General features: G+C 43.7%; 1 protein-coding gene across 4 annotated transcripts in view; it reads right to left on the reverse strand.

The window, feature by feature from the left end:
• Positions 1-26616, reverse strand: part of Frmpd1 (FERM and PDZ domain containing 1) — a 175619-nt gene that overhangs the window by 43625 nt on the left and 105378 nt on the right. For all 4 annotated transcript variants that reach the window (XM_076935043.1, XM_076935042.1, XM_076935044.1 and 1 more), the window contains exon 2: positions 18031-18135. In XM_076935043.1, coding sequence (XP_076791158.1) covers positions 18031-18131 — 101 coding nt within the window. In that variant the 5' untranslated portion in view covers positions 18132-18135. The remainder of the gene's footprint in view (positions 1-18030; positions 18136-26616) is intronic.

The raw sequence follows: 26616 nt of genomic DNA on the forward strand, positions 1-26616 counted from the left end.
AAAGCACAATACTAGAGACAACACCAAGTAGAACTTAGCACCATGCACTAGAGTGATGTCATGAGATGCTGTGAGCACCAGAAGGCTGAAGAATAGGCACCAGGGATGGGACAGGAAATTCTGCCTGGAAGAGGTAGGGTTTGAGTTGGACCTAGCCATACCTAGCTCAGGTTCTGGACTACAGAGTCAGTGACTAGAAGGATGGATTGACAGGCATTCCAGTAGGACGGACTGCTTGAGTAGAGGAGGAAAACCACAGAAAGTACAGAAATGGAGAGTAACTGTTTAAAGATTTCATTTTTTTATTTGTGTCTATGTGTGTCTCTGTGTGTGTTTGTGTGTGTGTGTGTGCGCACGTGTGCGGGGACTCATGGAAGGCAGAAGAGGCTCCCTTGGAGCTGGAATTATAGGAGGTTGTAAGCTACAAACATGGGTGCTGGGAACAGAAGTCTGGTTCTCTACAAGAGTAGCCAGTGCTTTAACCTCTGGGCCATCTCTCCACCCCCCCCCCCAGTAGTCTGCTTAGATGTTTACTGATGGGCTTATTTTATATATAGATGGATGTTCCTTAGCTGGTTTATCTATCTATTCTATAATACATTTTACTTCTGCTAAGCTTTGAAAACTGTGAGGATTTCTATATGAAATTCCAGATAGGGGCTGGAGAGATGGCTCAGTGGTTAAGAACACTGGCTGCTCTTCCAGAGGTCCTGAGTTCAATTCTCAGCAACCACATGGTGGCTCACAACTATCTGTAATGGGATCCGATGCCCTCTTCTGGTGTGTCTGAAGACATCAACAGTGTACTCATATAAATAAAATAATTCTTTTTTTTAAAAAAAAAGTGAAATTCAAAATAGCAAGAACTGCCTCAGTATTAATCTCTAAAAACACACATATTCTCTCTACATTTGAAAGAAGGGAAGTCAAAAGCTGTATTTTTCCATCTCTTAAAACCATGAAGCAAATCACAAACTATTTTTCATCTGTCTGCAGCAGCAAATGGTTTTTTTCCGTCCTAACACTCAGTGGTTGATTCTGAGGAAGGGCAAGATGACAGGCTGAGGCGTTTACCGTTACTATAAACAGGAGGATTGTGGAGAAGTAACAGCTCCCTCAGGCCTCTGCAGTTACTGTCTGTAACTGATTCTCATCTATTTACTAAACACTGTCAGGAACTCTGCCTGATGCAACAGGACCTTACCTATTGGGTGCTGTCATTTATAATGACCTCAATACCAAACAAGAACCAGGAAGTATTAAACAGTGTCACAGAGTCAGTTTTCTGAGACTATGGAGAGATGACCTGAGCCCTACTGCTTAGAAGCGGGAGGTAGGGGAGGCAGGAGGGAGGGTTCCTTCTAGGAAGTACACGTGTTAGTACAAAAGGAAGGGTCTGCAGAGGGATCTAACATAAGGCAGGAGGCCAAGCACAGTGAATATACCTATAACCTCAGCTCTCAGGAGGCAGAGGCAGGAGGAGCTCAAGGTCACATATAGGCTAAGCTCTATGAAAAGACCCTGTTCCAAAACCAAAGACAAAAAAGCAAGGCTTAGCAGCCCATACTTGTAACACCAGCATCTGCAAGGCAGTCAGTGGCTCAGCAGTTCAAAGCCACAATGTGTTACCTGAGACTGTCTCAGAAAAAAAACCCACAAAAATATTAAATTTATGGGTGTGTATGTGCATATCTGTGTGTGTACACACAACATCAAGTACCCTTGGGGTCAGAAGAGGGCATTGGATCTCCTGGAGTTAGATTTGTGAGCCACCCAAATATGGGTGCTGAGGACCAAACTCCATCCCTCCAGACCCAACTTTAAAGCCATAAAATGGCTGCTGGGCACATCTGTTGTTCTCTGTTGGAAGGCTGAGACAGGATGGCAGGAGAGCCTTTGGGTTCAGGGCCAGCCTGAGAAACATAGGAAGACATCATCGCCTCTTTAAACACAAACACGTGCACGTGCGTGCGCACACACACACAGACTGAGAGCGTGAGACAGAGACAGAGAGAGACAGAGAGACAGCACAAGCTCTCAGCATTTGGAACTACATCCATGGCTCAGCAGTCAAGAGCACTTGCTGCTTTTGCAGAGGACTTGGGTGCAGTTCCTACTGACAACACAGGCAGATGACAACTGTCTGTGACTTGAGTTCCAGGGAATGTGATGCCCACGGTGGCCTCTGCACACCCCAGTCAAACACGCAGCATGCACATACACACACATGCAGGCAAAACATTCATACATATAAGATAAAAATAAACTGTGAGGAAACCATTATCTGTGTTTTTAAAACAGCAAAGGTTATTATGGCTATTTAATGTTACAGAAGAGAACTTTAATATTGAATCAGGAATGAATATGATAGGAGAAATCAACACAGAAAATGGTCATGCATCACCTTTCTTTGTTTTGATTTAATTTTATTTAATGTGTGTCTTGTGCGTGTGCGCATATGTGCACTTGTGTGTGCATGTGTTCTTCTTACTCAGTTCTGAGGTTGAACTCAAGATGGAAGGCCTACACTGAAAGCTCTTTTTTTTTTTTTTTTTTTTTTCACTGAAACATTCCTCTGACCTCCACCTTTTTTTCAGGGCTATAAAAGAAATTGGTGGAGTTGCAGGATAAAATAAAACAGCCACAGAAAGAGTCCAACAACCCATTTAAAACAGATGAGTTGAAGGTATATTCAGTGGCAGGCATTTTAATGAGCCACCGTTAGGCAGCTGGGAAGCACCAGCAGAAGGATTCAACTAACGAAATTAGTGGTGTATATTCATTAACTCAGGGTCAGGGAGATTTATTTAAGGGGAATGACGAAACTGTCCTTGAGGCCTATATAAAGGAAGACAAATCCGGCAACCACTCAGACTGGGTCCTGAGGGTAGGGAGAGGATTAACACGTAGAACAATAGAAGCGCTCCGTTAAAACACAGATTTAATGTCATATGGCTTAGAAATTCTTTCAGATTAAAAAATAAATTTAGAAAAGTAAGTCCAGGCACGGTGGCACATGTCTGTAATTCTAGCACTTGGAGGCAGAGAAGACAAGGTTATCCTTGGCTGCACAGTGAATTAGGCTGGCTCAGACTACCTGAGACTGTTTCCAAAATCCAAAAAAAAACCAACCAACCAACCAAACAAACAAACAAACCCAAATTTTATTGGTTAACGGGAACAATAATAGCAGCAGTAGTAACAGCAGGGGCATAGCCACCACTGAGGAATGCTGGGACATGTAACTTAACAGATTATTTTAGCCACTCATAATAAACACAGGAGGGATTTTTGCTTTTATAAAAAGACTGGATCTTGATTTTTCTTTTATCATTGCTAGTTTTCAGTTTTTATTTTACATTTATTATTTCATGTGTATGAGTGTTTGTCTGCATGCATGTATGTGCACCACATACATGCCTGGTATCCTTGGTGACCAAAAGAGGGCACTGGATCCCCTGGAACTGGAGTTATAGGTGATTGTGAGCTACCACATGGGTGCTGGGAACTAAATCCAGGTCCTCTGTAAGACCAACATGTGCTCTTAACCACTGAGCCATCTCTCTAGTCCCCACACAGAGAATTAAAAAAATAAAACTCAAAAATATATATGCTTTACAACTATATTTAGACTGGTAGAAACATTCTCAACAACCAATAGGGAAGAGTTGAACCAAACCCACATAAGAATTAGTCCCCAGCCAGGTGGTGGTGGTGACCCACGCCTTTAACCCCAGCACTCGGGAGGCAGAGGCGCAAGATAGTCCCTCCCTATCACTCCAGTCTCCAAGTCAGTCATTCTGTTACTTTGGTTCCATCTAAATTCATCTCCTTTGAGTTCTTTAAAGATGACAGCCTTAAGGCAAGCTCCTTTCTCTGCCTGGAAACTTCTAACACACACACATGCACACATACACACACAAGGCAAACTCCTTCTGCCTAGGAACTTCCAACACACACCCTTACACACACTCACTCAGTTACACACACAGATAAACACACATATACACACAAGGGAAGTTCTTTGTTCTGCCTGAAAACTCCCCCTCCTCTCTCTCTCTCTCTCTCTCTCTCACACACACACACACACACACACACACACACACACACACACACACACACGGGAAGCTCCTTCTTCTGCCTAGGAACTTACAAAAAACATGCTGACACAGGCACACACACACCGACACACACACTCACACACTCACACGGGCACACACACACTTACACACTCACACGAGCACACACACTTACCTTTATTTGTACTCTACCTGTCCAACTCCTATGCAGTCTTATGATTTTGGCAGTAATATCTCCGTTTGCTGAATTTGCCCATAGAACCGTATCTACCCACTTCCTGCCCCATATCCAGGTCACAGGATGACTTCCCTAAGAGTCAGTTCTTGCTGTCTACACTTTGTTGGGGCAGGGTTGTTTTGTTTTGTTTTTTGGAAGTTTTTTGAGACAGCGTTTCTCTGTGTAACCTTGGCTGTCCTGAAACTCACTCTGTAGACCAGGCTGGCCTTGAACTCACAGAGATTCGAGGCCTCCTGAGTGCTGGGATTAAAGGTGTGAGTTAGTATCACCCAGCAGGCTCTCTCTTGTTTCTGTGACATGCTCCATGCTCCAGGACAGCCTCCAGCTTGCAGCGATTCTTCTGCATCACAGTAAGAGTCCCTTCTCACAGTAAGAGTTCTGGGATGACAAGCACACGCCCCGCCCTGAGCTCTCACAGAGTTTCCAGGGAAGGAGCTCAGGTGTTGAGTTCATATGGCAGGCACTTCTGCCCACTGAGCCATCTCCCTGGCACCTCTCTTTGTTTTTCTGAGCACGTCTTATGCTCTTGTGCAACCCAGGCTGGCTTTAAACTCTCCCTCTGTGACTGAGGATCCTCCTGCTCTACCTCCTGAGGGCTGGGATGATAGGCCCGAGCCTTCACACCCTGCTACTATCCTTATTTCAAAGAGACCTCACATTTAGAATGGCCAGTGCCAAACTCTGCTGTCCTTGCTAGGTTGTAATTTGCATTTTGAGAGCTGAACCTTTCTTAATCCATGTGAAGAACTTATAGCCAGCCGGATTCTCAGTAACTGTCTGGAGAATAAAAGAAAGCACACACTCTTACCAGGGGTGTCAACTGACTCCATCTCCGTGCTTTCCAGATGAGTGGGCTTCAGTTATCTGACACTTTTCCCTTTGGAGGGTGTACTCTTTAACAGTGGAAGACAAACAAGGCCCCACTGTGTTTATTAATCCCTGGATAGCATTTGTGACTTTGGCTCAAAGTCTGGAGTTGACATTTTCCCTAAAGGCCACGTCTAGCTTTTGCTTGGAAAGGGACTATGTAAGTACATAAACTGGCCTCTGTCCAAGAGAACATTTAATATTTGACAGTAGTTGAAAGAAATGGTTTCTACAATGAAACATTCTCTTCTGAGACATGTTTTAAATAGAAAACTAAATGGCGATCCAAAAACACATCTGTCTACCTCTGTGGCGATGCCTGGTGCACTCGAACCATCTGTCTACCTCTGTGGCAATGCCTGGTATGCTCCAACCATCTGTCTACCTCTGTGGTGATGCCTGGTGCACTCGAACCATCTGTCTACCTCTGTGGCAATGCCTGGTGCACTCCAACCATCTGTCTACCACTGTGGCGATGCCTGGTGTGCTCCAACCATCTGTCTACCTCTGTGGCGATGCCTGGTGCACTCCAACCATCTGTCTACCTCTGTGGCAATGCCTGGTATGCTCCAACCATCTGTCTACCTCTGTGGTGATGCCTGGTGCACTCCAACCATCTGTCTACCTCTGTGGCGATGCCTGGTGCACTCCAACCATCTGTCTACCACTGTGGCGATGCCTGGTGTGCTCCAACCATCTGTCTACCTCTGTGGCGATGCCTGGTGCACTCCAACCATCTGTCTACCTCTGTGGCAATGCCTGGTATGCTCCAACCATCTGTCTACCTCTGTGGTGATGCCTGGTGCACTCGAACCATCTGTCTACCTCTGTGGCAATGCCTGGTGCACTCCAACCATCTGTCTACCACTGTGGCGATGCCTGGTGTGCTCCAACCATCTGTCTACCTCTGTGGCGATGCCTGGTGCACTCCAACCATCTGTCTACCTCTGTGGCAATGCCTGGTATGCTCCAACCATCTGTCTACCACTGTGGCGATGCCTGGTGTGCTCCAACCATCTGTCTACCTCTGTGGCGATACCTGGTATGCTCCAACCATCTGTCTACCTCTGTGGCGATGCCTGGTGCGCTCCAACCATCTGTCTACCTCTGTGGCGATGCCTGGTGCGCTCCAATCATAAGTTGGAGGCCATTTCTCTAAGCTTACAACCAAATGGCAGAAGACTCATCATTACACTAATAGAATTCCCGCCGGATAAGTGCATTTACCTCTAAGGTAGGAGCAGAGAAAACATGGTCAATTCATCTATACAGTTTGTAGAGGTTAATGCTAAATCTTATGGGTCATAAGTTCATGCTGAGCTGATCAATAACACTGAAGAGGAAAAAATGCCAGGTGGAAATAAATTATGCTTCAAATATCCTCTGGCCTTTGCTCTGTTCACGGACACTTTGGGATATGTGTCTTACCTCTACGCAGACTCATTCTCGTGTTCTGGCAGCTTGCGGAGAAGCAGTTTTAAATCTATGTTTAAACACCTTATTATGTTTAGCTTCAGTGATTTTTAGAAGCTGACTCTGGTATAAACCAGATTTTATACTTTGAGATGTATTCAGAAAAAGCTGGAATAGAGGCCAAATCTGTATCAAAAAGGGAGTAACCCTATTTATTGTCAGAGTAATGTTCCTGAGTTGTGATAGTACCTAGGCAGGCAGTCAATGTAGCACCCCCACACTTGAGGGGATACCTTCCATCCTTACTATTTATTATTTTGTGGTGTGAGGGATGGAACCCAAGGCCTTACATACACTGGGAAAGTGATATTACTAAATTATATCCCCAGGCCTGTTGCTACCTTAAACATGATCTGGAGGTAGACTCGGTGGTACAAGTATGTAATCCCAACACAGCTGGGGCAGAAGATCCCATGTTTCAGCCTGGACCACTCAGTGAGTTCCCAGCCAGCATAAGAGCCTGACTTCCAGACTGTTCTCAAATCCTTCAGCTTTTGCTCACAGGTCAAGAAGCAATAGAAAAACGTGTCACCTGAAAGGACAGTTATCATCAGGGACATTAGAAAAGACAAAGCCACCTCTGTGTCATGGTAAGTAGGCTATTTATAATGGGGTTGGACAAATACGTCTGGGAAGTGTGTAAAGCCAGTAGGAGGGGCTTGTGACACTGAGATGCCATATGCACAGACATGTGTGTACATATGTGTGTGTACATACATGCAGTACATTCAGTGCTGAGAGTCAAGCTAGATTGAAAGAAATCTTTTTTGAGCTTAAAGATAAAACTAATCTTGCTATGTAGAGCTCTCATCTCTAAAGGTCAGAAAATTCAGTCAATTTCATGCTTGTATTAATAACCAAGTGAAATTATTCAGTATGGCAGAAATGGCAACTGGAAGCAAAAGCTCTGAAGACAGAGCCAAAGAAAAGCCTGGTTTAACAGGAAATGAGATGTATGATACAATTAATATAAGTGGTTTTAACACAGCCATATAGAGCAGTCAGTAAGTTCAACAGCCCAGAAACGGTTCCTATCACCCTCGTCAGGACGAAGCAAGAGTCCCATGAATTACACAGGCAAAGTGACTCACAACTGCTTACTATTCTGGAAAAAAAAAATCAAGCTACATCTTTATTTCCTAGATTATATTAAAATAAATTTGACACCAAAGAACTAAAGATAGAGTATTATATCTTAAACTATGCTCAATTAAAAAGTAAAACTTCCATTAGGTCAAGATTTAAAAAAAAAAGTGTGTGTGTGTGTATGTGTGTGTGTGTGTGTAGGCCAGAGGTTGATTCTACATATATATGATGCATAATTAACGTATTTATGGGGTGTCAGTATACCTATATACATCATGTGATGTTCAATTCAAGGTAATATATCATTTCTTCTCCACGAGAATGTTCAAAATCCCTTTGTTTCCTTTTTTGAGACAGAGTCTTTTATAAATTTATTTATTTATTTATTTAGGAATGGGATCTCTCATTGAACCTGGCACTTACCAACTGGGTGAACAGGCTTACCAATGAGCTGTAGGTACCCACCATTGTTGGAGTTTAAACATACCCTGCTCTACCTAGCTTTTCCATGGATGCTGGGGATCTGAGCCAGCTTTTTAGTGACCGAGCAATCCCTGCAGCCCCAGGTCAAGATTATTTTAAATGTAGATGCAATATAGAAATGCATCAAGGAAAAGAAGTGCTTTAACTATATAGAAACAGTAACTTCTGTCAGAGAAAAGACAAGTTGAATATCAGCTTCTAAGCCAGTATAGTCTTATTTCTATAGTCCTAAAAAGATTTAAAAAGAAAACTGGGCTGGGTGTGGTGGCGCACATCTTTAATCCCAGCACTTGGGAGGCAGAGGCAGGCAAATCTGTGAGTTGGATGCCAGCCTGGTCTACATAGTAAGTTCCAGGACAAACAGGACTACACAGAGAAAACCTGTGTCAAAAACAAACAAACAAACAAACAAAAAACCCCCAACAATTCCTGGGAGGCAGGGATAGACAGGCCTCCATGAGTTCCAGGTAAATCAGCCAAGGCTACATAGTGAAACTTTGTCTCAAAACAAATAACAAACCAACCAAAAAACCCCTCATTTACTTGTAAGGAAAATGACAAGTTAAGGTTTTTATGTTGCAATTTTTCTGTGATGCAGCTCTTTCTAAACAGTCTGCACTGCCTAGAAAATCACCCATTTCCTTAAGCTTTTCTAATTTTTGGAGTCCAGCTTTTGAAGATCAAATGATTCTTTGAATTTCTTAGTTGTCTGTTGTTATATCTCCCTTCTCATTTCTGATTTTCTTTATTTGGATACTGTCTCTCTGTCTTTTAGTTAGTTTGGTTAAGGGTTTGTCTATTTTATTGGTTTTCTCAAAGAACCATTTCTTGGTTTCATTGATTCTTTGTATTGTTTTCTTTGTTTCTAATTGATATCAGCCCTGATTTTGTTTTTTTTTTTCCTGCCTCTACTTCTCTTGCTGTGTGTTTGCTTCTTTCTTTCTACAGCTTTCAGATGTACTTGAAAATTGTTGGTATGAGAACATTCTCATTTCTTTATGGAGGCCTTTAGTGCTATGAACTTTCCTCTTAGTGTCCCATAAATTGGGGTATGTTCTGCCTTCATTTGATTGGATTCTAGAAAGTCTTTAATTATTTTATTTCTTCATTGAAAAGAGAGTTGTTCAGTTTCATATTTATCACCTTGCACAAAATTCAAGTCCAAGTGGATCAGAGACCTCAGCATAAAACCAGATACATTAAACCTAACAGACAGAAAGTGAAAAATACCCGTGAACTCATTGGTACAGAAGACCACTTCCTGAACAGAACACCAGTGGTTCAGTCTCTAAGATCAACAATTAATAAATGGGACCTCAAGAAACTGAAAAGCTTCTGCAGGGCAAAGGACAGAATCAATAGGACAAAATGGCAACTTAAAGACTGGGAAAGGATCTTCACCAATCCTATATCTGACAGAGGGATAACATCTAAAATATGTAAAGAACTCAAGAAATTAGAAACCGATAATCTAAACAACCCAATTTAAAAATGGGGTACAGAGCTAAATGGAAAATTCCCAACAGAAAAATCTCAAATGGCTGAGAAGCACTTAAAGAAAGGTTCAACATCCTTAGTCATCAAAGAAATGCAAATCCAAATGACCCTGAGACTCCACTTACACCCATCAGAATGGCTAAGATCAAAAACTCAGGTGACAGCACTGCACCCTCCATTGCTAGTGGGATTGCAAACTGGTACAACCACTTTGGAAATCAATCAGAAAACTGAGAATAGTTCTACCTCAAGACCCAGGTATACCAGTCCTGGGAATATACTCAAAAGGTGCCCCACTATAACACAGGGACACTTGCTCAATTATGTTTATAGCAGCTTTATATGTAATAGCCAGAAACTGAAGACAACCCAGATGTCCCTCAGCTGAAGAATGGATACAGAAAATGTGGTACATCTACACAATGGGATACTATTCAGCTAATAAAAGAAAGACATCATGAATTTTGCAGGCAAATGGATGGAACTTGAGAATATCATCCTGAGTGAGGTAAACCCAGACCCAAAAGGACATGCATGGTAGGTATTCACTTATAAATGGACATTAGCCATAAGTGCAGGACAACTATGCTATAACCACAGACACAAAGGAACTGGATAATAAGGAGAGCCCATTGGAGGATTATGAATTTCACTCAGAAGGGGAAACTAAACAGTCATCAGAGGTGGATGGAGAGAGGGAACTGGGCAGGAAAGGAGATGAGGAAGGGGCAAGAGAAGGCTAGAAGTGAGAATAGAAATTGGCAGGGGGCATCACTGGTGAGTAGCTGGAGGCCTGGGACAGGAGAGAATATGGGGAGTTTATTATGGGGGTGACCCTAGCTTAGATTCCTACCAGAGGAGGATAGAGAGACGGAAGTGGCCATCTCCTGTAACCAGGCAGGGCTTCCAGGGGGAGGAATGGGGACATCAATCCACTTACAAAACCTTCAACCCAAAATTTTGTGCTGCCAACAAGATGTTTAGGGATAAAGATGGAGCAGAAACTGAGGGAACAGCCCACCAGTGACTGCCCCAGCTTGGGACACATCCCATGTGAGAGAGTCAACTCCTAACACTATTAATGATACAGTGCTATGCTTGCAGACAGGAGCCTAGCATAGCTGTTTCCTGAGGCTTCATCCAGCAGCAGATGGAGGCAGATGCAGAGACCCACAGCCAAATATCAGGCAGAGCCTGAAGAATCCTGTGGAAGAGTCGGGGATAGAAGTGAGCAAGTCAGAGATGTCAAGGACACCACAGAAGTCGGACAGAGTCAACTAACCTGGGACCATGGGGGCTCACAAAGTTTAGGCCACCAACCAGGGAGCATGCAGGGGCTTGACCTAGGCTCCCTACACATTTGTAGCAAATGTGAAGCTTGGTCTTCATGTGGGTCCCCTAACAAATGGAGCTGGGCTGTCTCAGTCTCTACTCCCTGCCATTGGATCCCCTTCCTGTACTTGGACTGACTAGATGACCCAGGGAGGAGTGGTACCCAAGGGGAGGGGCAATGAGGGGAAGAAGTTTTAAGGATAAGACTGGGAAGAGAGAAGGGAAAGGGGCTATGATCGGGAAGTAAAGTAAATAATAAATAAATAAATTCAAAACTGTCAGCTGGGTGGTGGTGGCGCACGCCTTTAATCCCAGCACTTGGGAGGCAGAGGCAGGCGGATTTCTGAGTTCGAGGCTAGCCTGGTCTACAGAGTGAGTTCTAGGACAGCCAGGACTACACGGAGAAACCCTGTCTCGAAAAACCAAAAAAAAAAAAAAAAAAAAAAAAAAAAAAAAAAAAAAAAACTGTCAAAGTTTTTCTATTGCTCTGATAAAGTACCATGATGGAAAGCAACTTGGGAAGAAAGAAGCTTTTATTTCAGCCATCAGTTTCACAATATAGTCCATCACCCAAGGAATATAGAAGGGCGGGGAAGGGGGTACTAAAGGCAGGAACCTAGAGGCAGGAACTGAAGCATAGACCATGGTGGGACTTTGTTTCCTGGCTTGTTCCTCATGGCTCACTCAGTTTGTTGTCTGTAGCCAGGAGCACTTATCCAGGGATGGCACCCTCCACAGCACCTGCCCAGGGATGGCACCCTCCACAGCAGGATAGGCCTTTGCCACATCAATTATTAATCAACTAAATGCCCAACAGGCTTGTGTACAGGCCAGTCAGTGTAGACATTTTTTTCAACTGACAGTCCTTCTTTTCAAATGACTCTTGCCCACATCCAGTTGACAAAAAGTAACCAAGAGAAAATCCTATTGAGGGGCCATTTGAGGGATTAGCTATTTCTTCTTTAAAAAGGTTTGTTTTTATTATTTTTAAATCATGTGTATATGTGCACTTGAATGCAGGTACCCACAGAGCCCAGAAGAGGGCCCTGGCTCTTCTGGAGCTGGAGTGACAGGTGGAGGTGAGTGTCCTGATGTGGGTGCTGGGAACTGTCCTCTGCAAGAGCCTACATGTTCTGAACCTCGAGCCACTGCTCCTACCCTCTGAGTTAGCTCTTTCTCAAAGAACTGATAATGAATGCTTTATTGTCAGGATGGACTGTGTCAAACAGTCACATGATGGATTTTGCAATCAAGTGGTCACAGAAGTGTCAGCTTCAATGTACTTGCATAATCTCCCATTCCAGGAACTGCAAGTACCACTAGGCTTCCATCAGCCTAGGTAAATGCATTCCAATTTATACTACAGTTTAAATTTGACCAATAACACCTGGTGAGAATTCATTGAAAACTGAGGAAATCCAAGTAGCATTGAGAGTTGGCACTCCCTGCAGTAAAACACCGGTTAAAGGTGAGTTACAGGAGGGTAACATCACACCAGGTACTTAAAGTTCTCCATTGTTTCATAAGGCTTAGAAATGGACAGTTACTTTGAGCTGATTTACTCCTATAAACATAAAGTTTAAATATTATGGAGAAATAGCTATTGTAAGTAAAAGTAAGTACAAGACTGGAATTATTGCAAGTCTTGGAAAAAACCTAGAATATGTGTGCAAAGTGGTCTAACTGCTGATAGCTGCTTCCTGGACCACAGATAACCCTTCAAAGGAATTTCCTTCACTGCTGGCCCGAGCTAATGTGAGTGTTGAGATGCAAAGTCCTGGTCTTGTGTTTGTAATGTATTTTAACATCCCTATTCCCTATTTCAATTTCTCTAGTGTCTTAAAATTGTGTGCTCCCAAGATGTACTTTTGGAAAAAAGGAGGGACAGAAAAAAAGAACCATGGCTTATCAGTTAAGAGCATTGTCTGCTCTTCCGAAGAACTCAGGTTCCATTCCTAGCACCACATAGTAGCTCACAACCATCTATAACTCCAGCTCTAAGGGATCCAATGCCCTGTTCTGGCCTCTGCAGGTACCAGACATGCACATATTGCACAATATGCAGACACACACATACACACATGCATACATATAATACAATTAAAATAAAAAATATTTTTGATTCACTATGAGTGTGTATATGTATGTGTGTATGTTTTTGTGTTTGTATTTATGTGTATGTATATATGTGTGTGTGTGTATATGTGTATATGTGTGCGCTTATGTGTGTATGTATATGTATGTGTGTGTGTCTGGGAATATGTGTGTGTTTATATGTGTGTGTGTGTGTGTGTGTGTGTGTGTGTGTGTGTATGTATTACTCTGCACATGTGACCAAAAGGCAACTCTTTGGAGTCAGTGCTCTCCTTTCAACTCCATAAGGACTCTAGGGATGAAATTTAGGTTTCTGTGCTCATGTGGCAAAACCACTAAACCATCTCACAAGTTTGGAAATTTTAAATATATGCTGGGTGTTGGTAGTGCATGCTGTTAATACTAGCACTCAGGGGCAGAAGCAGGTATACCTCTTTCAGTTTGAGGCCAGCCTGGTCTACAGAGCTAGTTCTAGGACAGCCAGAGCTACACACAAAAACAAACAAACAAACAAACAAACAACCCACCCCCAAATTCTATCTCAAAAAAACAGAAAAAAACAAAAACAAACCAAAAACAAACACCCCCTGCCCCATCCTTAGTTGTACTTAAGCCAGGTATGGTAACACAAGACACGCACCTTGAATCCTAGCCCTCAGGAGGCAGAGGCAGGCAGGCCTCTGTGAGTTCAAAGCCAGTCTAGTTTACATAGCAAGTTCCAGGCCAACTAAAAGTAAGGAGTAAAAGACCCTTTCTCAAAATAAATTAATTAAATTTACTGAGCATGTATTACACAGTACACACTCTGCTATGGCTGAAGTTCCTCTGTAAAACAAGATACTCAGTCCTGGGCTCATATATGGCAGGAGGGGGGAAGGGCCGCATGATAACTGGGTAGGGAGGATGGCAACGAACAAGCAAGCGGCGAAGGTTCTAGGTCACCCTAAAGTGTGAAGAGTGGGTGAGCAGTTGTAGGGAGCAGTGGCTCACACCTCAGGGGGAGCTCTGTACATCTGGACACCCACGCAGGGGAGAGAGTTAACTGAGGCAATAAAAAATGACTACAGAGTGTTTCCAGGGGCACAGAGGCAGCTGCACCTGAGGTATGGCCGAAGGCAGGAGGTGCTGATGGGCTGGGTGCAGGGCTCTTAGGAGGATGTGGTGACAGAGGGTACCATGCACTTTTCACCTGAAGGGCACAGGGTTAGAGGTGAGAAGCACTTTGAAGATTATATGAATTGTCCTGAAAACAGAGACATAAAAATGGTGTCTTCAGTGGCTGAAAATGGGGACCTCTGTTTTCCTTCTTTTTAGCTTCCATTCAATAAAGAGAAAAGATGAGAGATGGAGAGACACACAGAGACAGAGACAGAGACAGAGGCAGAGGCAGATGGGCTCTCTAGATGCACAGAAAGATGTTCAATATAATTTTGTCTAATTGGGAGAGTGCAGATCAAAACCACAGACAGAGTTGGGAATGATGGTTGATTCCAGTTGTCATCTCAACAGGACACTCAGCAGGATATGGAAGGTTTTTCCGCTTTGTTTTGTTTTTGAGACTCAGTTTCACCCCAGGCTGGCCTGTAGACCAGGCTGGCCTCACACTCAGAGAGCTTCTCCCACCTCTGCTTTCTGACTGCTGGGATTAAAGGTGCACAGATGCACCACGCCTACTGGGGATTTTCTTAACTGGGCTGCTTGAGGTGACATCGTTTTACAGGATGGCTCCTGGGGGGGGGGGGGTTGGGGCGCGCGCGCGAGACAGAGAGACAGAGAGACAGAGAGACAGAGAGGGAGAGAGAACTGAGTACTGAGCACCACCTTCCTCTGCCTGAGGAAGCAACGTGAATGGCTATTTCACATTCCTGCTGACTCCACCTCCTCCACGTAATAGACTGTGCCTGAACTGTGAACTAAAATAACCTTTTTGTTTTTTCCCTTGAGGTATTTTGTATCATAGGTATTTTTTATCATAGCAACAAAACCAGAACTAAGTCAGGGACACATGCCTGTAATTCCAGCTGTCAAGAGGCAGACTTAGGAAGGTCAGAAGTTTAAGGCCATGTGAGGCTACACAGCCCGAGTGAGCTCAAGTGAGCCCAAGGCTTGGGCTACACGAAGCCCTGGCTGAAGAGCCAAGCAACTAAAACCAATGAACAAAATAAAAAAGTAAGTGAACATGAAAGACAACTTCACTTACCATGAAGGCCACTATCAAAAAGATGAATAACAGCAAGACTTGGCAAAGAACTGAAACCCTCACACAGCACTGATAGAAATGCAAACAGTACAGTGACTTCACAAGGGCCTAGCAGCTCTTCCAAAGATTAAACAGAGTTACCACATGACCCGGCTACTACCCTCTGAAATGCTTTATGCAAATGTTCACATAATTCATAATACTCACAATATGAAAACCACCCAGATGTCTATATTACGCAATATCAGCTGATGAGCAGACAGAATACTCAATAGTGAGAGATTATTTGGAGGTGAAAGGGTAGGACATACTAATTCATGCTATCATGCCACAGATTCGAACATACTATGTTAAGTGGAAGAAGCCATGCACAATGCTCCTCAAATGAATGGCTCTGTTTATGAGAAATATCTAAATAAGCATATCTATGGGGGCGGAAAGCAGCTGGGACTAGTGAGGAGCAGCTGCAAAATGAATGCTGGGGTTGAGGGAAGGGGGAGGGGAAGGGGAAGGGGAAGGGGAAGGGGAAGGGGGAGGGGGAGGGGAGGGGGAAGGGGAAGGGGAAGGGGAAGGGGAAGGGGAAGGGGGAGGGGAGGGGGAAGGGGAAGGGGGAGGGGAGGGGGAAGGGGAAGGGGAAGGGGAAGGGGAAGGGGGAGGGGAAGGGGAAGGGGAAGGGGGAGGGGAAGGGGAAGGGGAGGGGTAGAGGTCCTTGTTAGAGTACTGCCAGCATTCCAAAATGGAGTTATGGTGACAGTCACACAATCCCAGGTATATGCAAATATACACTAAAAATTACTGAACTGTCTGCTTTGAATGGCGGTGTTTCACGTTAGGTGATGAAGAGGAATATGGAGAGAGAACTTTCTAGAGGTTGGTTGCCTTCCATGTACAGTTAAGAAAGAAGTAGGAGGTTATGAGCTCCAAATCAGAGACTCACGCAATGCCAAGTTAAATGGGTCTTTCTTCTGCAGGACCTGTCGATCTTTAACCGATATTATGTGCCTACTCTACATAGTGAACAAGGTAGGTGGGAAGGACTGTGTCCTAGGATCACTATGACAATGATGTAACATCATGACCAGAAGCAAATTGGGGAAGAAAGGGTTTATTTGACTATGCATTCATATCACTGTTCTTATAGAACCCAGGACCACCAGCCCAGCCCCAGCCAGAACCCGCCTACCACCCCCAATGGGCTGGGTCCTCCATCAATCACTAATTAAGAAAATGCCCTACAGGCTTGCCTACAACCCCATGCTATGGAGGCATTTTCTTAACTGAGGTTCCCTCCTCTCTGATGACTTTAGCTGTGCCCCGTTGACATAAAGCTAGCCAGCACAGAGTGGGATACAGATAGAAAGCCTGTATCTCACCACAGAACCTGTGGAGTGGAATCTCACAGGGTTAGGATCACAGAACCTCCCCTGGGAAACAATTCTCTCATTCATTAGTCAAGCACTCTCTGGCTACCTGCAGTGCTCCTGTGACTCGGCTGCCTCTGGGCTACAGACAGGGGGCTAGCAATGTTGCTGGTCTCACAGGAGGCTGAGCCGGAAGGAATGCGCTCAGTGGGTTCCACACCAGGTGGAGGCCAATGTCCATGGTGCAGTTTATTCTATGGGAACCACTGAGGTGTTCATTCTCACCGAGGCCTGGGTGCTCCTTCACAGAAGTCCCAGCACTTCAGCCAAGCCCTCCTGTGCTGGGTTTAAAAGCATGTGCCACCACACTTAGCTTTTTTTTTTTTTTTTTTTTTTTTTTTTTTTTTTAAAGATGACTCCAGTTCCAAGGGATCTGACCAGGCTCCTTTCTGGCCACTGAGGGCACTGCATACACATGGTATAGACATACATGCAGGCAAAATGCCCACACATTTACAAAACGGAGGCCATCAAAGGTTTTTGAATAAGGGAGAGTGGTCGTAAAAGAGTCATTCTGAAGTCACTCTCTGAGCGCCCCACCCCCACCCCCCACCCCGTTTTGTCTGGTTCTACAGGTCTTCTCACACCTCCTGAGTGAGGCTCAGTGAACCTGAGCTCAGGCAGCCTGGAAGGTAACAAGTTTGTCTGTTGTCAGCAGATGTCCTGTCAGGGGATGTGTCTTAGTAACACCTGGCACCTGCCACTTCAACTCTGTGGCAGGACCAGATGGGAAGATCCCAGGTGAAAACGAAGGCTTTGAAATTTTACTTTTAAGTTTTCTTGTAACAGACATATCAGATCTGTATTTGATATCATTTTTGCTTAGAAAGAAATAGGGATTATGGGAAAGAAACAGCTCCAGGAAACAAGGACATAGAAAGAATATAAACTCTTACATTAAGAGCCCAGAAAGTGCATATGACAGGTATATCAGACATGTGTATAGCATAAGAATGACTATGTGAACATGTGTGTGTGTGTGTGTGTGTGTGTGTGTGTGTGTGAGAGAGAGAGAGAGAGAGAGAGAGAGAGAGAGAGAGAGAGGAGTAAGAGTGTGTTTGGGGTGAGTGTGACTGTGTATGTGTTGGGGAAGGGCACAAGAAAAGACATTCCACTCAATCTGTTGGCCACTCAATCTATGGCAGCTGATTAAAGCCAGCCAGGGACAGGAAGCCCCAGGTCCTTCCTGGACAGGCACTTCCTCCCACAGGGATACCAAACCCCTACTAATAGGACCCTCTGTCAGTGCAGGAGCCTTACCGGGCTGAGCTGTCCCGGGAGCGCCGAAGCCACCTTGCCACCATCTGCTCTATTCGGTGTGCTTTCCGAGTCTGGGATAAACTGCCCGCCAGCTCTTCCATTTACCTAAATGGAACGAAGGAAAGAAGAATGTTCTTAGGAGACGAACCCAAGCCTGTAATGAGGACTCTGCCACATTCACACCCGCCCATCCGAAGACCCACTGAGCAAATAACTAGTTCTCCTCCTAGCTGAGCTCTTCACAGTCCACAGAACAAACACTTCAGCATCCTTGCCTGAAGAGAACAGGCGTGTGGTAAACAGAATGCCTTTGTGTCTCACACAGAAAGATGAGGGAATTTTTAAAAGGTAAGGTTTCACAATTGAGTTGCCACCATGACCTGCTAGCACGTAGCAGCATTTTTGTCTGGATTTTTTTTTTTTTTTTGCTTGTTTTTGTTACTTTGAGATAAGGTTTTACTATATACCCAAGTCGGTCTTGAACTCGTGAACCTCCTGCCTCGGCCTCCAAGTGCACCATCACAGCTGACATGAATTCTTTTCTTTTTTTTCTTTTTTTTTTTTTTGACATTTATTTGTTTCATCTTTTCTGTAGTAGTATTTTGTGTTCCTGTGTGTACTCAATACATGCGTGCCTTTGTGCCTGCAGAGGCCAGAAGAGTGTTGGATTCACTGAACTGGAGTTAGAGAAGGCTGCAAGCTGCCACGTGGGTGCTGGGAACCAAACCCAGGTCCTCTGGAGGAGCAGCCTGTGCGTCACTGAGACACCTCTCTGGCCCGTGGCAGCACTTTTACACCCATGACTGGGCAAATTCTTCTGAGTGCTGTTGTTGCTCAATGATTTATGTCTAACTTTTAAGTAGGTAATTCATCTGTATAACTCCATACCACCCCATAAAAGAAGAGATATCTGCATTGTACTGTGAGCTCAAAATTGTATGACGACATGGGGAGGGATGTAGCTCAGCTGGTAGACCGCTCGCTTAGCATTCAAGAAGCCTTGCGTTTAACTCCCAAGCCCTCATAAATGGGACATGGTGGCACAATCCTGTAATCCCGGGAATCAGGGTGGAGGCAGGGAGAGCAGAAACAGAAGGTTATCTTCAACTATATGGCAAGTTTCTGAGCCCCTGTCTTGGAAAAAAAATTATGAAGATGGTAATCCCAAGTATTCTTACTATGGTAAAACCAAATACCTATTCAGTGAGTGGTCCCTCCACCCAGATCTCAGCCCATACTATTCTCTCTCCTGAGTTTCTTTATGGCTGGGCAAGTAAATACAAACAATGATGTTATAGTTCTTTTTCTTTTAAAGGGTAAGACACCATATGCATTGTTCTGTTGGCATCAGGCTTTTTCTCCTTGAGAATATATCTTGCTATCTTTCTACATCAGGACATAGAGTCATTCTTCACTCTTTTTGACAACTGATTGTTTCGCTGTATGGACTGTACTGTAATCTAAAAAGGATTTCTCTGCTGATAAACATTTGGGTTAGTGCCAGTCTTTTGCTATTGTAAACAATACTCAATGAGTTACATAGTGCATACATCATCTCTGCATGTATGCAGTTGTATATCTGGATAAGATTCCCTATTGATAGGTCAAAGGTCAACATGGATTTCTGCTTTGATAAATGTTGCTATGTCACCAAGAAAAGAGATATGTGCTTGAAGATTAATGCTTCATAAATCAATGTATATTGACATTTCTATTGCCTAATCTATTTCACTTTTTAAAAACACTGGTCTCAATTCACCAAAGTAATTTCACGATAACCCAATAAATGACTACTCAGAATGAAAATACAAGTTGAAAATAAAATTGGATACAAAGCAAATAAAAATGAATCGTAAAAGATTATGCTGTTTAAACACTACAAAATTGCTCAAGAAAACCTATAAGATAAGGAGAAGTATTAAGATTAAAAAAAAAAAGCCATCTGAGATGACAACAGAAAGGTCAGGAAATCGAAAAGGCCAGTTACCACATGGATTTTTTAAAGAACTCCACTGCCCCCTCCGTTCCCAAAACAGACAGTTCAAAGGTGGGTTTTTTACAATCTGTAAGATGAGGTTCATCCTAGTGAATCACTTCAGTCTTGTTTAACTTTCTACTTTGAGAACTGAGGATGTAGTGCAATCAGTAGAGGGCTGGTCTAGCATACACAAGGCCTTGGATTCAATCCCACATCACCCAGGTGTGGTGGTACATGCCTAGAATCCTAAGTTCAAGTTCAAAACCATCCTCCACTACAAAGTAAGTTTAAGGCCATGCAGGGCTACATGATACCCTGTCTCAAAATGCACGTACACGCACATACACACACCAAACAGAAACCTCACTTTTTATTTAGAAGTAATTTGGGATGTATAAAACATTGCAAAGATAACACAGAATTGCCATCTGCCCTGTAGTCAGCTTTCCTGAAAATAACATCTTACATAACCCTTCATTTTTTTTTTCTCAAAATTAAGGCATTAACATCAGCACAATACTATTAACCAAACTGCAAATTGCAGGCAATATTAAAATCTCATCATCAGTTTCTCCAATGTTCCTTTTCTATGCCAGTATCCACTGCAGGGCACGATTTGCGTTTAGCCGTTTTAATTTTCCCCCAATGCTATTTCTGCTGTTCTAGAGCATAAAGAAGGAAAGTTTCGGCTCGTTAGGGCCAACATAATACAAACATAGGTTTGGGCGCAGATGGCTCAGTGAGGTGAAAGTGTAGCCTTCCCTGTGACTAATGAAAAGTGAGTACTCTTAAAAATAATAATCAGGTCTGGGCAGCGGTGGCGCACACCTTTAATCCCAGCACTTGGGAGGCAGAGGCAGGTATGTCTCTCTGAGTCCAAGGCCAGCCTGGTCTACAGGGCTACACAGAGAAACCCTGTCACACACACACACACAAAAACCCCCACAAAAACAAAAAACAATAACAACACAACAATAAAGAACAACAGTGGTGAATTACCCATAGGTGCGAGGAGAGAGGATTGCCAAGGCATGTCCAAATGAGCCTGAAAATGAATAACTGAAAACCTGGGGACACACCCTTTTTAATAAATGGAGCAAATAACAAATAATGGACAAAGGCGAGTATGGACACAAATTCTAGGCTCTGCGAACCTCCACATCCCTGAGACAGCCACGGCTTCCTGTGACACACCGGCTGAGACACGATAGTGGGAATGAACAGATTTGACACCTGGTCACCACAGCCGCCTTCAACTCGGCCAAAGTGGATACGGTTGCCTTCAGTGACCCCTACAGTGACCTCGACTACACGTTCCACAGAACAGTCAAGACTGAGAACGGGAAACTTGTCATCAATGGGAGGGTCATCAGCCTCCAGGAGCAAGATTCCCCACAATATCAGATGGGGTGACGGTGATGCACAGTTTACTGGTGTCTTTGATACCACAGAGAAGGCTGTGGTCTTCCTGAAGGGCAGAGACACACAGGTCGCCCTCTCCGTCGGCCCCTTCTGCCGAGGCCCACACATCTGTGCTGGGTGTGAAGCATCAGAAGCACATCTCACGCAAGACTCAGCAAAGCTGCTTTCTCTGCATCACCTAACCCACCAGGCAAGATCACCTAAGGCCTCAGCGTTGTCAGGGGGCTCATGACCACATCACCCTGTGCTTGGCCCCTCTGGGAAACAGGCATGATGGCTGTAGGGCTGCACAGATCACCATCCTCTTGTACAGCTTGCCAAAGCTGTGGACAAGGTCATTTTACAGCTGACCAGGAAGCTCAGTGGTGTGGCCTTCTCTTAATCTGCCCCGCTGCCTAGAGAAAGCCGCCTAATACAGTGGTATCAAGGAGGTGAAGGACGAATCAGAAGGCCTCTAAGGAGCATCTTGGGTTACTCTAAGGACCAGGTTTTCTACTGCAGCTTTAACAGTGGCACCCATCTTCTGCCTCTGATGCTGGAGCCAACAGCCTTGGCAACCACTTCCTCGAGCTCATTTCCTGGTATAACAAATTTGGCTACGGCAACAGTTTGGTAGACTCATCATCCACATGGCCTCCAAGAGTGAGAAGACTTAGACCATTAACTCCAACAATAGCATGAGGACAAGAGTCACCGCCCACACTCAGCCCCAACACTCTGAGCATCTCCCTCAAAGTTTCTACACCAGACCCCCGGAAGAAGGGGAGGGCCTTAGGGAGTCTTATCAGAAAACAAGAGTGAACCCTTGGAAATTAAAAGACTGCTGAAATAAATTCAATTAAAATTTTAAAGAACTCAGTCTGTGGAGCGTCATAGAGTAACCAAGGAGCTGGGTGGCACGGTAGTTCAGTGGGTAAAGTACTTGCCATAAAGTATGCAGACAAAGTTTCGATCCCTAAACTCCATGTGCCTGGTGTTGTGGCAGCCTGCCTATAATGCCAGCCTTGGAGGGCAGAGACAGGGTCAATGGTGTAAGTTGGATAGCTACACTAACCATTCTAGTGAGCTTCCATAGAGAGTTTATGTCTCAATGAAAAGATGAACGTGATGAAGACTGATATCAACACACACCCAAACACACCTACACATACCCACACACCCCTAGGCACACACTCCCACACACCCCTACATGCTCACCTACACACACCCCTACATGCACCCCTTACACACACCCCTACACATACAAACCTACACATATCCCTACACACACACACCTACACATACCCTGACAAACACACCTACACACACACACCCATACCTACACACACACCCTCACTCAAAAACACATCACACACAGACAATTACAAAAAAATAACAATGAACAAAAGAGAAAGTGACCAAATACCACAGGCCGAGAAACATAGTTAAATGGACCCTGTCAAGCAAGAATATTCACATAGGGAAGGTTCTGGAGGCTAGAGGCAGCCTGAGGTGTTTGAGTGAGAATGCCCCGCCCTTCACACTTTAATGCTGCTCATCAGGAAGTGGCATTACTTGAGAAGACTCAGGAGGTGTGGCCTTTGAATGCCCCGCCCCTCACACTTTAATGCTGCTCATCAGGAGTATCACTACTTGAGAAGAGTCAGGAGGTGTGGCCTTGGAATGCCCCGCCCCTCACACTTTAATGCTGCTCATCAGGAGTGGCACTACTTGAGAAGAGTCAGGAGGTGTGGCCTTGGAATGCCCCGCCCCTCACACTTTAATGCTGCTCATCAGGAGTGGCACTACTTGAGAAGAGTCAGGAGGTATGGCCTTGTTGGAGGAAGTGAGTCATGGTGGATGGGCTTTGACATCTCAGAAGCTCAAGCCAGGCCAAGTCTCTCTGACACTTCCTTCTGCCTGTGGATGAAGATGTAGCCCTCTCAGTTACCTCTCCACACCACGTCTGTCTGTACGCCACTGAGCTTCCCCTCCATGATTATAAAGGATTAAACCTCTGAAACTGTAAGGCAGCCCCAATTAAACACTTTCTTTTATAAGAGTTGCCTTGTCATGGCGCCTTTGCACAGCAATACAATGACTAAGGCACTACCAAATAATTCAATAAAGTTGTTCCCAAAGAAACGAAATTTCCAGATTGAGAATATCTGACAAAGCAAGGGGGCTGATCATGCCTGTGATCTCAGCTAATGGGCAGGCAGAGGCAAGAGGGTCATAGGTTATAGGCTAGCCTCATCTATACAGTGAGAACCTCTTCCCCACCTCACTCACAAACCAGTCAATCCTATACAATGAATTTAAAAAGAGAGAGAGAAAACAATACTACGTATTTTATTTTATTTTATTTTATCTTTTGAAACAGGTTCTCACCATGTAGCCCTGGCTGGCTTGGAACTATGTAGATCAGGCTGACCTCAAACTCAGAGATCCGCCTGCCTCTGCCTCCAAGTGCTAGAAATAAAGGCAGTTACAGCTATGCCAGGCAAAAAATTAGAAACTAGAAACAGAAAAGAACTTCTAAACATTTGGTAGAAAAAATAGACCAAATATAAAAATTGAGAGTAAAAATTGCATCAGACTTAAAGTTCGCATGTCCAACGCTTGCTGCTCTTGCAGAGGACCTGAGTTCAGTTTCTAGCATGTACACAGGGAGGCTCACAATCACTTGTAACTCCAGCTCCAAGAATCCAATGCCCTCTTCTGGCCTCCAAGGATACCTGTACGCATGTGCTCACACGTACATGTACATATATGCATAAATAGAAATAAATCTTTTTTACAAAGTAAAGGGTAGCTCACAATTTAGTCAGCACTGGATAATATTTATATCTTTATAATAACATAAACTCTGAAGTGATCTCCCAAAATAAAAATATGACACAGGAAGATACAGTGAAGGAAGCTCACGGAGTGTGTAAGAGCCAATCCTCATTTACCATGATGGTCAGTTACCACGATTAATAAATTATGTAATAGCAATACAAGAATGTTTCTCATGGGGCTGAGAATGTGGCTCGGTGGGTACAGGAGTGGTCTGGCATGCAATGCCTGGGTTTAGCCTCCAGCACCACATAACTGAGCAAGGAGGCCACACCTGCAATCCTAACTCTCAGGGGGGTGGGGAGGTCATTTTCAGTTACATAGAAGGCTCAAGGCCTTGGCTAGACTGTCTCAAAATGGGAAAAGTATGTTCAGAAATAATGTAGAAAAACATCAGAGGAAACAAGAAGAGTTTAAGGATCATGTTTCTAGGGGATGTTTCTAAGCCACCCATTTCTCCCAGATGGTTTTATATATTTTTTTAAAGTTATTTTTACTCATTTTTAAGGCTGAAATAATATAGGCTTAGAGTAAAGCAGTAGAAAGTACAATGAAAGTAAAATCACCTAATATTTCTACTCTCCAATGTTAGTTTTATTTACCATTCTTTTTTATTTTTACACATGCACTTATTTTTTTAAACTAAAATGAGGTTTTATTCATTTCCCCCTTACAGTTCCATGAACGTCATTCTATACCATATACAAGTACTTATGCTATCAGTTCAAATGGGTTTGTAGTATATTTTCTCTGATTACAATTTATTCAGTAAATCTATCGTTATACCAATGGTGGTCTGAATAGGTATGGCCCCATAGACTCATGGGTTTGAATGCATGGCCCATAGGAAGTAGCATTATTGGATGTGTGGTCTTGTTAGAGTGGGTGTGGCCTTATTGAAGGAATGTGTCACTGAGCTACACCCAGTGTAATACACAGTCTCCTGCTGCTGCCTGTGGACCAAGATGTAGAACTCTCAGCTCCCCCCACCATGCTTCACTCCATGATAGTAATGGACTAAACCTTTGAAACTGTAAGCCAGCCCCAATTTATTGCTGTGTCTCTTCACAGCAATAAAACAATGTGTTGTTTCCAATTTTCACTTTTACAAAATCTTTGCAGAACTATAGAGATAGGTCTTTTGGTAAAATGCTTGCCATAAAAGCCCTGAACTGAGTACCCACGTAAGGGGCTGAGTGCAGAGGCAGGAGGAGACAGGAGAAGCCATGGGGCTCACTGGCTAGCCAGCCAATTGGTGAGCTCCAGGTTCAGTGAGAAACCTTGTCTCAAAAAATAATGTGGAAAAAGACAAAGTATAACAATCAACATTGACCTCAGCCCTCTGCATGCAGAATCATGTACACACACACACACAGAGAGATTTGCAAAGAAAACTCTATTCATGACAAATGATCACTCATCAGATATTTTCTTGAGAAGAATTCCTAGCAGTGAAGTTCTTTAAGCATACATTCTTTATGTTTGGTTGTTGTTTTGAGACAAGGTCTCTTTATATAGCCCTGGCTGTCTTGGAACTATGTACATAGGGTGGCCTAAAATTCAGAGTTTTGCCTCTGCTTCCCAAGTGCTGGGATTAAAGGCATGCGTCAATATACCCTGCTGACATAATCTTCACTAGAAAAAAATCTGAAGTCTATGTTGCTTCCAAGAAAGCACCAATACACATTCCTGTCAGAAAAGGCTTTATAAACATTAAATTTTAAAAATGTCAACGTGTTGAAAACAGCACCTACCTTTTAAATAGTTACATTCTTAGGGGCTAGACAGATGGCTCAGTTGCTAAGAGCACTGGCTGCTCCTCCTGAGGATACAGGGTTGGTTCCTGTACCCACATGGCCTCTTAGAACTGTCTATAACTCCAGTTCCAGGGGATCTGACACCCTCTACTGGCCTCTGAAAGCACTGCACACATGAAGTGCATAGAGCTGCATGCAGGCAAAACATACCCATATACATAAAACAAAAACAAACAACTGAAACATTTTAAATGAAGGTAAAAGGTGAATATTCATACTCTCACAAACACTCAACTTATCACTTAAGAACATGTCCTAATACAACGAAGAAAATTATGCTTGGCTATTGGTTCAAATGTACTCTGAAAAAAATACATAAAACAAGAGAAAACATCACCCCATCACATTAAAATGACCTAAAATACCCATCCCACATCAAGCATTACCTCAGAGGCCCATATGATCAGCATTTGTTAGCAATATGTTAACTCCCACCTAAGTTTATAGAAATCCATATTTTATATATTAAAGTATGTTTTCCATGAAATAGAATCATGTTATATGCCTGCACTTCATTTTTTTAAAGACAGGGTCTCACTATGCAGCCCT

This window comes from Arvicanthis niloticus, chromosome 5, assembly GCF_011762505.2.
Source record: "Arvicanthis niloticus isolate mArvNil1 chromosome 5, mArvNil1.pat.X, whole genome shotgun sequence".
Taxonomy (NCBI): domain Eukaryota; kingdom Metazoa; phylum Chordata; class Mammalia; order Rodentia; family Muridae; genus Arvicanthis; species Arvicanthis niloticus.